Below are 14,910 nucleotides of genomic sequence, written 5' to 3' on the forward strand. Positions count from 1 at the left end.
AAGAAAATGATAATATTATGTTAAAATAAGAAGACAATTTCATTCGTTTGTTAAGTGACTCAATTATTGTGACTGTTGAAACTTCATATGTCACCGTTCTAAATTGTAAAATGAATCAAATTCAAACCCCAAGCCTATTATTATTATTAGGAAGCTGACTCATATTGGAAAATGAATTTTTATTTTTATTTTTGAATTTTGTGATTTTTTTATTTTATTTTATATCATGTTTTTGTGGTTATTCTTGAATAACTCATATTATTTTAAAATAATTAAAAAGTTATTAAGCATATCAAAACAAAGATGCAATAGAATTTACACTAATAACTTAGTAAAAGAATCAATATAAATTGTTTTTTTCAACTTAAAATATAAATTATTTTTAATTATTTTTCTACTATATTATTCTTTAAATAATTAGTTTGTCTATTTTTCTAAATGTCCATAAATATTAAAATAAATAAATAAAATATTTTTTTTCTCTATATCGTTAGTTTTACTTAAATATTGTTTAATCTCTAATCATTGATTGTAATTCATTAAAAATGAATGAAAACAAAAACAAAATAATGAACACAACAAAAGAAGGTGGAAATCATGGGCCTGATATTATGTATGGGCCTAAATCAACAATTAGACTGTTACAAATTCTCTGATTATTTTTGTTATTTAATATTTAAATGTTATATATATATATATATATATATATATATATATATATATATATATATATATATATATTTTAAATAAGGACAACAAGTAAAATATAATATGAAAGTGAAAGGAATGAAAAACTTATAAAGCATCATACTCTTGAATGAAAATAAACAGAAATAAAATGAAAAGAAAGTCTCCACTTAAGAAATACAGAAAAAAATAAATCAACTAAAATTATTAAGCCACTGGATTCAAATGTGGATAATGATTATTGTCAATACCATTCACAATATAAAACCACTTTTGAGCTGAAGCGGTGAAGCGGAGTAATGATGGTAAAATGTTACGCTAATTCTCTCTTTAATCACAAAAAAAATAAAATAGAAAATAATTAATTTCAATAAGACTCAAAAATATAAAACCACTTTATTATTATTATTCATAATTATTAATATTATATTATCATATTCTTATGATCACATTTTATGCATTTATATAAAATAGTGATTCATGTTTACATCTAATTAATAGTTTTAAAAGTATGATATTGACAATTTCACTTAGATTAATAATAATCACGTTCTCTCAATATATGTTATCTAAATTAGATAACTTCTAATATAAATAAATAGCGGTTATGCATTATAATTATCAAGAAACTCCTAAAAAATAAAAAATACCAATATTTCTTTGATGATTACATAATAAATAGAGAAAATAAATAAATTACAATTCCCCATCTAATTTCTTAATTATATTCAATAGCTAATCGATATAATTTGCGACGGTTGAACTATCCCGTCTATTACACCAACAGAAAAACGTCGCTATTTCAAATTATTGCAGTTAAAAATGTCAATAGCGCGACTATAATTGGATCTTGTCACTAAGCTTTATTGTTCTTCACTATTATGCCAACAATATGATAAATATTTATTTAATTTTTGATGAATAAAAAAGGAAAAGAATAACTATATATATCTATTTCTCTTTAACAGTTGTAAGAATCAACCCCACAAATATTTTTCCAAAAAATAAAAAGAAGTCAACTTTCATTATTTGTGTATTGTGTTCAACCACATACCATAGTCTAAACAGTTTTATTGCTTATATTTTGTGGTGGGGACAATTAATATTGGTGGAAATATATATAGCAAATTATTCATTACACCAACTCATAATAGATTTATGGAGAAATATTTTGTGACTTCATTTGGATGTTAATATAATTATATATGAATTAAGTTATATTTTCAAATGTATATCTCATTATTTGTTTTATTTTATATTAATAAAAGATAAATACAATTGTAATTAAATACATATTAACAAAGAGTAATTTAATGCTATTAACAAGCACAAGGGTATATATATTGATCACAAAAATCTTGTTAAAGATTTAGGAGACACTTAAATCCTTACTACAATCTACTCATGTAAAGATAATTTGATTTTCAACTTAAGTTGAGCTATCATCCCAAATGTTCAAATGTATAATATGATTATAGTAATAGAATTCATTTTCTTTTTTGAAAAAGTAAAACCGTTTTTTAATAATTCCCGAATTCATGAAAATCACATAGATCGGGCTAAACATATACCGATATCAATTAAGTTGTGACATAATTTATCACAAGTAATTTTGTAAGGATGTGATTTATTTATTTTATGTAAAAGACTAGTATAATATTGTAGAGTGATGTTATTTTATCTTTAATCAAACTTATTAGGATAAAAGTAATTAACAGAAGTCTTATTTAAGATATTAAAATTCTATTGTTAATTTTTATTAGAACCGTCTAAATAAATATTTCTTTGTCACTTCTATAGAATCATTATCTTATGTTTTGAAGATTCCAAATTTGACTCATGGATGAAAATATCAAATGATAAAAAAAGGTCCACAAAGGACTCAATAATGCCTATGATGGATTGACCACCAGTAAACCATTATTATTACATAGGCCCGTAGTAACCACTACCCCATACAAGTCCAAGAAGCACAATCTAAATTTTCAAAACAATATTATATATATTAAATATTATATTTTTGATGACATTTTCTATAGAAATTAATGATACTTAATTATTATTATAGCACACAATTACTAAAAACAGAAATTAATAATTCAAATTATAGGTTCTTATAATAATCTATATATAATGCTTAATTTTCAAAGTGTCCGGATTGCCGAGTTAAGAGTTGTGGTTAATTTAAATATATATGTGAGAGTAAATGAATATTTGAGTCGAATTCTGGATTGACTCGTTCATAAACTTAAAATGGTTAAAAATAAAATAAAAAATGTTATATATATGTTTCGAACTTGCACCATAACAAAATAAAAATTAATGATACTTAATTATTATTATGATAATTCAAATCATAGGTTCTTATAATAATAAATGTAATAATATAAAGATATCTCAAGTTTAATTCTTAAAAACACAGTTAATTGAAGAGAAACAATGGAATATTGTATTAACCAATTGAATGCAGTGGAAGTTTTACTTAGTTCAATCACTCTCATGCCAAATAATTTTGAATAAATAAAAATAACGTTTAATTTTTATTTATTTATTTATTCATACGTGATAAAAATAATTATAATTATAAGTATAATAATATTAAAAAATAGATTAGTTATTCTATCAGGAATGATCCCAATTACGGATCCCTCTTTTCCGTAAAGAGGCAAACGGTTAATTATTATTATGATATTTTAAAATATGATCGTTTTGCTTTTTCTTACATGAAATTCTGTAATAAAATCATATTTAATGTTTTTCATATTTAATAATAAAATATATTAAATTATAATATTATCAATATTTAGAAATATTTCAAACCAAATTTTAATTATAAGGGTAGCTAAATATGAAAATCAACAGCGTTCAAATATTAAATGAATAGAAGAACAAGCGCCACTATAAAAAAAAAAAAGTTAGTTTCAAACATGTTTTGCGGCGTTTTAGGAGTCCACATATAGAACCCCATTACCGACGTTAGATTACGCATCACTAACATTTGGAATATAAAACTTTTGTTATTAAATTTCTTAAAAAAAGGTTAATTTCAAAAAATATTTCAACTGCAAATAGAGACAACAACTATGCATTGTTAATCAGAAAGACATGTAATTTCTTGATTTTTTACAAATAACTGGTGTAAATATCATACTAGAGTGAATAGATAAGGTGGGAGGATTATGGGAGTATACTATCGGAGTATAACACGAGAACTAAATAAGAAAATAGATTAGACTATATTATTTAAATCCTTTGTGTTATCAGCGAAATGTTCAATAAGAATTTCAATAGCTTCAAAAGACTCAATCTTTTTTGCTTTAAAATTTGAGATATAAAAATACAGAATATAATTTATAGAAGAAAACAAGCCAACTAAGAAAATGTAAAAGAAGAATAAACAAACAAAAACTAAAAACACTAAGAAAAAAATTATAAATAATTAAATATTTTATGTAACATGATTTATAAATTTCACACACACACACAAAAAAAAAAAAAAAAAAATCATTTCTCATCCACTTTATCATTTAAAAAAATCAACTATTTCAATAGTGTATTTCATACTAAATGTAAATTGTTTCACTTATAAAAAGATATTGTGATTTCTAATTAAAAATTACACATATTAAAAGGTATCAAAAGATATAAAAAATCCATTTATTTAAATCTAATTATAATTTACTCCCACTTATTAAAAGAGATTGGGACCATAATTATAAATTTCACTTATAAAATATTTTCTCTATTTTATATTTAGATTGAGTTATTAAAAATAGCGTATAAATAGTTTGAGTTAGGACTGAACTTAACCGATATAAAAAAAAATTATGAATAAAATAAGTAAATAAATATAATTTTTTTTAATATTTTAATAATCAGATAAAACAATCGTTAATTTTGCGTGAGCTAAATGACCAGTATAGATCAGTCAATACTTATCAAAAACATATAAAAAGTTACATTTATTTGAATAGTATATTTCATTATTTGTTTCAAAATATCTATTTATAAAAATAAAATCACTTCCCTGTTTCACATGTAAAAATATTAAATATTAAATAATCACTAGTAACACCTTAACTTTATCCATCATAATTTTCATCAAGTAATTGCTTCATCTCATTTGTAAACACTCTTAAAAAACCTATTATTATTTGAAAATTAATGTAATTATATATATATATATATTTATAAAATTGGTAATTATTATTATTTTATTGGTTAAACTCAGATAACAGTGATTATTTCAATATAATTTTTTTTTGATTTAAAAATTGTAAATGTTAAATGATATATAATTTATTTAAAATTATAATTGTAAATTGCCGTTTTCAATTTGCTAAAAGCAATCATAATTACAAACCTTAACCCCCTTTGTGTTTGGGCTAAAGATTTATGTAATAATCATTACTCGATTAACAAACAATTCATTTCTGCTGTTGCATCATACGAGCGAAGTCCTCGAAGCAGACAAATCCATCTCCATTGGCGTCCACTCCGCTTATCATACGCACGCATTCCTCCGGCGTACAACTGTCTCCGACAGCCGCGAGCCCGGCGTAGAGATCCTCCGCCGTGATCCGTCCGTCACGATCGGCATCGAAGAACTCGAAAGCGTATAAGAGTTCTGATTGACAAGCAGGGCGTTCAAAAGCAGAGCCAAGAAGTTTTAATTCATCTAAACTAATGCAGCCATCACCGTCTAGATCTACATCGCAAAGCATAGCAGTTATTTCGATTTCGCTCAGAGGTTCCGGTACTAGCCGGCTAAAAACCACCTCTAATTCGTCTCTCGTGATCTTTCCGTTACCGTCTCTGTCCATCTTGTTGAAGACATGGATTAGATCGGACGATTGCAGCACGCTTTTCGGTGTCGTGTTTCCTCCGGCGACGGAGGCATCGGACGAGGAGGTTGCCGAGAGCGACGGCGATCGGGAAATGGATCGGGAACGAAAGAGACGGGTAGGGCTGAGCTTCTTCAGGAGTTTCATAATGGAAACTAGAGAGGGGAAGCAGCAGCGAGCACTTGGAAAGGAGGAGGAAGCTGCAAACTTGTTAAAATGGTGGAGTCTGGAAATTGCCAGGAAATGCCTAAGTAACTTCCACGAACCTTCTCTTTTTCTTTTTTTTTACCTAATTATCAAAATCTGTTTTTTTTATTACTTTCCAATATAAAAACAGATTTTATTTTATTCTATTCATAAAGAGATTTACTACTATTCAAAGCTTTAATAAAAAAAATCATAAATGTCTTAGTCCTTCATTTTATATAAAAATATCAATTACAAAAAGAGATAAAATTATAAAATTCCTTTCAGAATTAATTTATTGTCAAGAACACATAATTGTGATGCAAATACCTTTTCTAGTTTTAGAGGTGTTTGGTCACTTTTATATGTGAGTTTTTTTTTGCGGTATTTTATTATTTTATTTAATCATATCTATTTTGTCATATCGAATCCGAATAATAATCTTAATTTTTTATAAGTCGTCTGCGGCACATACCTCTAATCGTGTTGTCACCATTTCTCGAACCTGTGTTCATCTCTCTTATAAAGAGACTATGCTCTCAAATATTAAGTTTTTTTTTTCTTATAGGGATTTTTTTAAAATTTTCTTTAATCCACTTTTACATATATCTTCTAATTATTTTTCTGAAACCCGAAATCCAGATTGAGATTTTTTCCAATTTGAAGTTACCCAAAAAAAAAGAATTTTAATCTTGTATCATTTGATTTTTTAAATGGTATTTTCTGTTATTTAGAAATTAATGTATTACATTTAGTTCCTTATAAAAATAATAACACAGTGATTTTGGTAATTGAAACTGTTATTGAGTGATTGTATAATTATTTATCATGTCCCAGAAACATACAAAAGGGAGTATATAATAGTAATATACACACTTGCCTTGCTCTCATTTACATTCATTGATGCATGCATTGAACCAATTTTACAAAAGTTTATTTCTTTGCACAAAACACTCAAGTTTCGTCTGCATCGACTTCAGAGTCGGAGGAGGTTTCGTCGGCTTGTTTCTCAAGGCTGTCCAATTGCATGCATTCCGCAGTTGAAGCATGAGAGGGGCTGCCAGTTTCCGATTCTAAAGCTCTGTCTCTCGGTGTTAAATCTCCCCTCTTCACCACATTGAACACAATACCATTGTCTCTTCTCTCAGGCTGCAAAAGGTCCCCTTCCGAAACCATAATGCTCGAATTACACAGCAGCACCCGGTTGCTGAACTCCCTCTGGTTCGAATCTATGTCCGAAGTTCGAGAAGGCGATGTGCCATCCGAGCCATCTTGATGATGGGTAGTCGATGTATGATCACCCGCCACCTGGACAGTCAAATTGCTTTGTAGAACTCCTTGGGTTAAATTTAGTCTTCCTTCCATATCCAGATTATGCATATAGTCTACGAAGGTATCGGCAGAAGTGGTCCTCATCAAAGGACCCCCTGACCTCGTCCAAGGAATGTGGTCCCCGCTGTCCGGTTCAGTATCACTTCCATCCGCAGCCTTCCTAGGAGGTCGAGGATTACGACCGTGATTAAAATCGGAAAGGTGCTCTTCCTCCAAGGATCCTGCTGAATTCTCGCGAGCCAAGCAATTCCACGACGGAATTCTTCTAGAAGCGTTGAACATAACCGAGGTTTTAGTTCCTAACCCGTGAGATGAAGCTGCTGCTCTCTCCGCGCTCTTCTTCAGTCTTCGCATGTGGTTCAGAATGGCCACACAATCGTCAAATGCCAACTCAATCCCACAATTGGCTTTTATTGTAGACAGCTTCTCCCATGTACATCTCCTCCCTTGGTTGGCTGCCTTCTGTAGCTCCGAATGAGATGGGTTCTGTATGAGTTTCGAGTACTGAAAATTCAAAGCAAACCATAGAAGAATCAGTCAATTTATTTACTTTGAATGAATAAAATTGCACAAAAGATTCATGCAAACCGTGCGAACCTGGGCTAAGGTGGCGGGCATTACGACGGTTACATCCCCTTCCCAGTCTTGGGCAAAAAGCTTGGCGAGTCCGCCTAAAGGAAAACCGAGTTCTAGTACTTGATTACATCTATGTTTCACCTCCATCTCAATTATATGAGCAAGCTGCACACAACAACAGCAAATCTATCAAATATGTTTCCACTAAAATTACCCAAGTAAAAAGTATCGAAGAAAAGAACAAACCTTCGCAGCAAAGCTGCCTCCGTAAGCCCTGACTAAAGACTTCATGCGAAGCAAAGGCGCAATGTGGGGATTGGCTTGACTAACGATAAAGTGATTAACATTAAACAACTCCTTCAACTGCATCATGGGCAAATCGATCTCCAAACTACCATCCCTCCATCTCCTCGCAGATGTGCCTGCCTCCGGGCCCAAGCGAAAAGGCGGATGATAAGGAACAATCTCTCCGCTTCTATCTTTCGCCATCAATTCCTGAGCTTCGAAAAGCCCAGGAAAGGCACAGGAAGCTGTGACAGCGCTCCATATAACCACATGAGGCGAGGTCAAATAATTCAGACATCTAGGAGGCTCGTGCTTCCTCGGCGAGCAAACCGTGATTCCTAGAATCCGACCCGTCAAGTCGTACGCCTCTTGGAATGTCAAGTTGTTTGTCAGATGTCTCAACAACGTTTGTAATTGTCTGATCTCATGGACAGCACCTCTGGTCATTACCCGTTTGAAAATGGTGAAAATCCCACCCATCTGATCAAAAAACTTGAGCGAGTGCCAAGAATCTTCGAAAAAGCTCTGCAGCTCAGGCCACGACCTAGTGGCCACCACCGAGCATATGATAGATCCCACGCTTGATCCGGCTATAACCCTAGGCAGAAGTTTGTGCTCTACTAGTGTCTTAACCACACCGATATGGTAAGCTCCTAAGGAAGCTCCTCCGCTAAGAAGCAAAGCGGTTCGACCGAAAGCATGACGAGTTTCGTGCATAAACGCGAGCTTCTCCTCCAACAGGAGCTCCTCAGAGTCAGAGTCACAAACCATTCGCAATTGAGTCGAGACCTCGATGATATAATCCTTGATTAGTCTAGGCACTTGAAGCCTGTCTTTGTGCAGCTCAGGATTGCACATATTACCAAGATTTCTAACAAGATCTGCTCGCATATAGAACATAATATCGCGAATAGAACCCTCTTGCCGCCTTTGACGAAGCTCCTCAAGCTTATTTCGTACCAATTCTTCATCGTAAAGCTGTGCCTCATTCATCTTAGGGTTTTCTTTATCAAGCATCCTAGCAGCATGAGCCCACTCCTCATATGTGAATGCGGTTCTCATCAAATTCTTCCAAAATTTCTTCCTGTAAACCGTCTCAGCCTTGGATTTTATGTTTGTGTATCGTCTCAACAGGAAAGTTATAACCGTCATCATCACTAGAATCCCCTGAGGGTTTCGAGGATGAAGCCATGACAGCAATGGTCTAACATTTCTATGCAGAAGGTTATTCCCTTTATAAAGGTAATACATTAACAAATACAAAAGCCTGTGTCGCATATGAGCAAATGACCTGAAGAACAATATCCTGAAGGCGATTGTTCGACCTAGAACGGTTGATGGTCCGATTAAGAACGGATAAACCGCCGCCTCGCTACTAATATCCATATCTCAATCCAACAAAAGGGTAGAATGCAAGGAGAAAGATGGAAAATGGGCAAATAGGGGTTTCGCCTCTATAAACCTCGAAGATAGATTTCAATCTGTGATCAATCGTTCAGCTTAATAACAGAGAAATCAAAGGAACAGAGGAATACAATAAGATAGAATCATCAATGTTCATGAAAGCATACCTCGAATTTATGATATTGATTGAGTTGAAGAATCGTTCGATGCAAATAGAAAAAAGAGAGAACCCAGAAGAGAAAAGGCGAGAATTTGACCGGAAAATAGCTGCGCGGTGGCGGTGAAGAATTAAGAGAAACCCAGATTCCGTATAGAAGGGAAATACGCCGGAATAAATAAAAGGGGGATTGAGATTTCAGGATAGGAAAATGGAGAAGATGACGCGTATATGACTCGATAATTTTGCCAACTTTCAAATTTTTTTTTTTTAAATAAAAAGCACATGACTATTTTAAATTAATAATATAACATTAAACCCATCATCGAGATTTGTTATATTATTATTTAGGGAAAACATTGATCTAAAATGATAGGGTCATATTCAAATTGTTGACTAAATTACAAGGATATAGCTATGTTGAACGGTCCAATTTTTTAAAAAAAAATATTGATATTTTTATTTTAAAAAAAATTAAAATTATTATTATAATGATGTTTTTGTATTTATTTTATTTTATTTAATTGATTATTTTAAATCATGTTTAATATGAATTATGTATTGAAATTTATCCAATAAAAATAGGGTTTAAGATATTTTTATTAGTTAAGCTAGACTAATAGGTTATAAGTTATATATTAATATTTTTAAATTATTTTATTTTATAAAAAAAAAACCTTTTTTTTATTATTATTTGAAAACTTTTAAATTGGAAGAAGGATAAGGATAGAAGTGCAATACAATACGTAAGAGAGGATAAGAAAATAGAAAATGATAAAAAGGTTGACAGCTTGTAACACTTATTTGGCTTCATATATCCTTTATTCACAATCATCCACGATCAGTTTTTCTCTTTATCTGAAAATAAAAAAATAAAAAAATAAAAAAAAAGTCCAGTCGGTTGGCTAATTATCCGCTTCAAATGACAAGTGTGTTTGTATGACTCATTTAAACATTATAAGATTCATCAGTCTTCATAACTTATTCAAATTCTATAAATTTGATATATTAATTAATTAAGAACTGTCTCCATCCACCAAACCATTGATGAGTCATGTATAGTCCCGTTCGAGGTAATTTGGAGTTGGAACATATCAATTTTGGGTAACTAAAAATGAACCGAACCGATACACGATTTGTTTTTATTCTTTTTAGTTTTAATCTATCGTTTAGTTACATGTTAGAATATAAGTGTAAGTCTTAAGATAAATTTATGAATAGTCGTTTGACCATAACAAAAAAATGAAATTGTGAAGAATATTACACAAATAATACAAAACTAATATGTACGGAGATCTTTCAAAATACAATGAACTTTTCGACTGAATCGGCTTCACACATCGAACCTTATATAATGTTAGGATGATATTAATGTGAAAGATCCGCAACAGTTGTTTGAGATTGTTGAAGATTCTACGATTTTTCTTCAACCAAATTATCCGCTAGAAAATAATGGGGATATAACCCTATTGTTTCAAGCAGTGGCGGACCCAGAAATATTTTCTCGGGGGGCCAAATACCTAATAACGTAGCATTTTTGGCTATCAAATAAATGCATTTTTTAATTAAAATTTTACTCGATAATTACATAAAAATACTAATAAGCACAATTACTAAATTATTCTTGTCCATGAGTCGGTATAAAAGAAGACAAATATCTTCATTACGTTGACTATATCAATCAATCAATTCAAGAAAATTTCCTTTATTTGATGAACTACTTGACTCATCATGTCCTCGAAAAGGTAATCATTGCCTCAATAGAAAGCGTGTTACATCAAATATTGTCGTTAAACATGTGTGATAATTTATTTCTATATCACGACCATGTGTACGTAAAACGTTTCTCACGTTATGTCTTTGATCTTAAAATGATTCAAATTGAATTCTAACTTCATTATGACAACTATTTGAAGTTCTCATATGACGATTGAATCTTTCTAATGCTCTTTTCCAATTTTTGTACTCATCTCCTATAAATGTATCATCTACGTTTTCTCTATTTAAATGTTTGAAAAGATAACACCAAAAACAAAATGATGCATCTTTTGATATGCTATATTCTAACCATGTATATTTGATCAGTAACATTAGACTCATTAGTAGGCTCATTAATTGATTGAGAAGACTCATGCTAGTCATGTGATGTAGAAGTACAAATTCGTTTATAGAACATCTTCATTATTCTATATCCTACATAAAATAAATGATTAAAAATAAATATGTGTCACAACCCCTAAATAAAATCTAACAAATACATTTATTTGTTGAAATAATTTAAAATTAATTTAAAATAATATTTTACCCTTATATTTATATAAATTGTTATTTTACCCTTATATTTATAAGTAATTTGTATTATTAATTATATTAAAATTAATAAAATATATATATATAAATAAATTATAATATAAATGTAGTTTTAAAATAAATAATAATATCATATGATTTTCATTATTTTATATATAATTCTTTATATTTTAACTTATATAAATAAATGTTATTTATATACAAAAAAATAAAATATTAATAATAATTATTTTAATAAAATTATATTTAAAATTAGAATACTATAATTATGAATTAATTTTTATAAAAGGAAGGGTTAGTTTATTATAAATATTAGAAAATAGTGTTTTGTATAAAATAAAGTTATAATTAAATAAATGTTAGAGGTAGGATTTGATCACTCTGACCTCTACTATACATTTCAGCTCCAAAACCACTCAGGCAAAGCCTTATTTGATAAACATATATATATAATATCTTTAAAGTTTTACCCTGGTTGGGGGAGGCCCGAGCCCCCCAAGGCCCCCCTTGTAGGTCCGCCACTGGACTTTCAAGCCCGCAAATCTAGCTACCTCAATCCACGAATCCCAACACGCACCAATGGTTCTCGACATAACCTAATGAATACTAGTAACACTCTAAAAAGACTTCAAATACCAACGACAAATTACAATATAAAAGGAGATGAGGTACCGTCTCCACCTCCTTAAGACACAGACTATATCGACTAACTAAGATAAGACCCTTGCACATACATATTCTATCATCAGGTAAAATATCACTGGGGATTGCACTCCACCAAAAAAAAAGAAATATTAATGGGAATCCTAAATTCCATAATTTTTCTCCGCACAACTGAGATGGAATAATAATAACAATGTCCTATATGAAACTTATAGAAACTTTAATTAGCAATATTACCAACATCTGTTTTGACATTTGACAGAGCCAGTGATGTGAGGAATCCATCCATATTGTAGAAAACCTTATTTTGAAACACATTAATAGTAGATAGCACAAATAGGAAGAATGAACACTATTTGATTCGACTTATTAATTTACACCAACATATTAATTAATTATAAGAGTACTAGACTAAGAACAACAATATAAGTAAGAATTTCAATGTCTCCAATTAAGTTGCAGAATATATAATATATATTGAACATGCATATTGATTAAAAATGGTGGATATAAAAAATAGTTATATATATCTTAATTAGCTAGCTAGCTAGCTACTTGGGATACTTGATGAGCATGTGATCTGCTTCACATCCCAAGTAATGCAATGGGAGCCTAGTCGATGAGGATCCCATAATTCCCACCATCTGATTATTATTATTATTATTATTATTAAGAGCTAAATGAGGCGAGGGCTTGTGATGATTGTTTGCTAGAAGCTTCTCCAAGAAACACCAATCACCGCCGCCGCCGCTTGAACCACCTACTACAGCAGCCGTTGATGATGATGATGTTAGCCTTACTGCGGTTTGATCAGACCCGTCCACATCCAATGAGCTATTATTGTTCATCATAAAGTTTAACGATGATGGCCCGCCTCCGTCGTTAATGATCGTATTGGGGCTTAGCAGTTGATGAGGATGTAATAGGTTACTATATGATATTGATCCGACATAACATGATCCTGAGTTCATTGGAAAGTTGACCTTATCTACACAGCTTCTATTATTATTATTATAACGATCATCATCATCATTATCTTCCTGGAGATTATTATTAATATTGAAACCATCTTCTTCTGCTGCTGCTGTTGGATCCATTATTAATGAAACATCATCTTGTTGGAAATCTCGATAATGGCTTTTCTTCTTGAACACCCTACACACAACCCATCCATTTTCCTGTCTCCATAACAAAAATGTTAAGTTTTCCTATAATTAACGAATTTGATATATAAAATTAATTGTATAACCTGCATGTCATGAATAGAGGTGTGATCATCTAGACGATATTCATGCATGATCCATTCGGTTTTGTGACCATGAGGGGCACGGCCTGTGTAGAACACGAGAGTTTTCCTCATGCCAATTCTCCTAGAGTTTGTAGTAAGATGAATGGCTTTATCTCGTCCAGTTGCTTTCCAGAATCCAACTGTGGTCGCACGATTTGTTCGAGTTCCAGTCGGGTATTTCTTATCCTTATGACTAAAGAAATAGAAATCGCTCTGTGGACATGTACCAATTCTACATTTATCTGCATATATATATGTATTATTAGTTCAGTACTCACAATTGATGATGATCAAAATGAATGAACATATATTGTACCTTTGAGGTCCCAAGGCTCGATCTTGTTGAGATCGACTTCTCTAATGACTTGAAGATCAATGGCTTCATAAGACACTTTCTTCCTCAGATAATAATACAAAAGTTCCTCTTCTGTTGGATGAAACCGAAACCCTGGAGGAACAGAAAGCAGCTGTCCATTTCTTGTTGCCATCCCTGCCTGGACTTCAGGCGCCTTAACTGCTAGTTATCGAACTAACTCAGTTCTACATGCATCACCTAGTTAATTATATATGATGGAATTGGAGGAGAAGTAATAATTAATATATACAAGAGAACAACAACGTTAAACATACGCCTTGTCAAGAATTCAGACCCATTAACTATGAAAACTGATATAAGTACGATCCCATCATATATAGATTTCAGTGTGCACTTTGCATTAAATAATTTTCTTGTCACATATATAATTACTGATAAAATAATAGCAATCTACCATGAAAATAATAATAATGATACCTCAACAATGGCAAAGAAAGGAAGCGAATAGATAGAGATGATGAAGCTGGAGAAAGAGAGTAAAAATAGAGAAAGACCAGTCAAGGAGCTAGCTAGCTGGAGAAGACAAGAGTGTGAGGAGTTGGTTATATATGTTTGTGTCTCATTCGAAGATACATGAAATTTTGTCCGTTGAATGCCCGACTCAATCCTTAACTTCTCCTTATTTGCATGAACCAAACCCTATTTTTCAACGACTCTAAAAATACATATATAATAACAATAAAAGCTTTCAATAATTTTCGTTTTAGTTTACTATTGTTATAAGTTTAGTACTATTAGAACCATCATCTAAGATAAAAACATTTGACAAAATGTTAAAATGGAGAAAAATATATATATATAT

At 30.9% G+C, this 14,910-nt stretch overlaps 3 protein-coding genes across 3 annotated transcripts; all 3 read right to left on the bottom strand.

Moving 5' to 3' along the window:
* Positions 1-4,966: 4,966 nt before the first annotated feature.
* LOC124927038 (probable calcium-binding protein CML35) lies at positions 4,967-5,720 on the bottom strand. Its single transcript, XM_047467376.1, has one exon. The coding sequence runs from the start codon at positions 5,676-5,678 to the stop codon at positions 5,115-5,117; it is 564 nt and encodes a 187-aa protein (XP_047323332.1). The 5' UTR covers positions 5,679-5,720; the 3' UTR covers positions 4,967-5,114.
* Positions 5,721-6,507: 787 nt separating this feature from the next.
* LOC124925677 (triacylglycerol lipase SDP1-like) lies at positions 6,508-9,675 on the bottom strand. The gene is made up of 4 exons (XM_047465749.1): positions 9,482-9,675; positions 7,872-9,391; positions 7,647-7,790; positions 6,508-7,553 (listed from the first exon to the last, which is right to left on the bottom strand). The coding sequence occupies exons 2-4, from the start codon at positions 9,294-9,296 to the stop codon at positions 6,672-6,674; spliced, it is 2,451 nt and encodes an 816-aa protein (XP_047321705.1). The 5' UTR covers positions 9,297-9,391; positions 9,482-9,675; the 3' UTR covers positions 6,508-6,671.
* Positions 9,676-12,995: 3,320 nt separating this feature from the next.
* LOC124925259 (NAC domain-containing protein 76-like) lies at positions 12,996-14,220 on the bottom strand. Its single transcript, XM_047465229.1, has 4 exons — positions 14,049-14,220; positions 13,694-13,974; positions 13,554-13,622; positions 12,996-13,427 (listed from the first exon to the last, which is right to left on the bottom strand). Exons 1-4 carry the CDS (start codon positions 14,218-14,220, stop codon positions 12,996-12,998), a joined length of 954 nt encoding a protein of 317 aa, XP_047321185.1.
* Between the last annotated feature and the right edge of the window lie 690 nt (positions 14,221-14,910).

Source organism: Impatiens glandulifera, chromosome 2, assembly GCF_907164915.1.
Source record: "Impatiens glandulifera chromosome 2, dImpGla2.1, whole genome shotgun sequence".
NCBI lineage: Eukaryota > Viridiplantae > Streptophyta > Magnoliopsida > Ericales > Balsaminaceae > Impatiens > Impatiens glandulifera.

Coding starts and splice junctions, on each gene's coding strand:
- LOC124925259 (XM_047465229.1), bottom strand. CDS start 14,220: ATGGCAACAAGAAATGGACAGCTGCTTTCTGTTCCTCCAGGGTTTCGG. Junction 13,975..14,048: donor CGAGCCTTGGGACCTCAAAG/GTACAATATATG, acceptor ATATATATGCAG/ATAAATGTAGAATTGGTACA. Junction 13,428..13,553: donor GAGATTTCCAACAAGATGAT/GTTTCATTAATA, acceptor TGTGTAGATAAG/GTCAACTTTCCAATGAACTC.
- LOC124925677 (XM_047465749.1), bottom strand. CDS start 9,296: ATGGATATTAGTAGCGAGGCGGCGGTTTATCCGTTCTTAATCGGACCA. Junction 7,791..7,871: donor GAGGCAGCTTTGCTGCGAAG/GTTTGTTCTTTT, acceptor TGTTGTGTGCAG/CTTGCTCATATAATTGAGAT. Junction 7,554..7,646: donor TGCCCGCCACCTTAGCCCAG/GTTCGCACGGTT, acceptor TTGAATTTTCAG/TACTCGAAACTCATACAGAA.
- LOC124927038 (XM_047467376.1), bottom strand. CDS start 5,678: ATGAAACTCCTGAAGAAGCTCAGCCCTACCCGTCTCTTTCGTTCCCGA.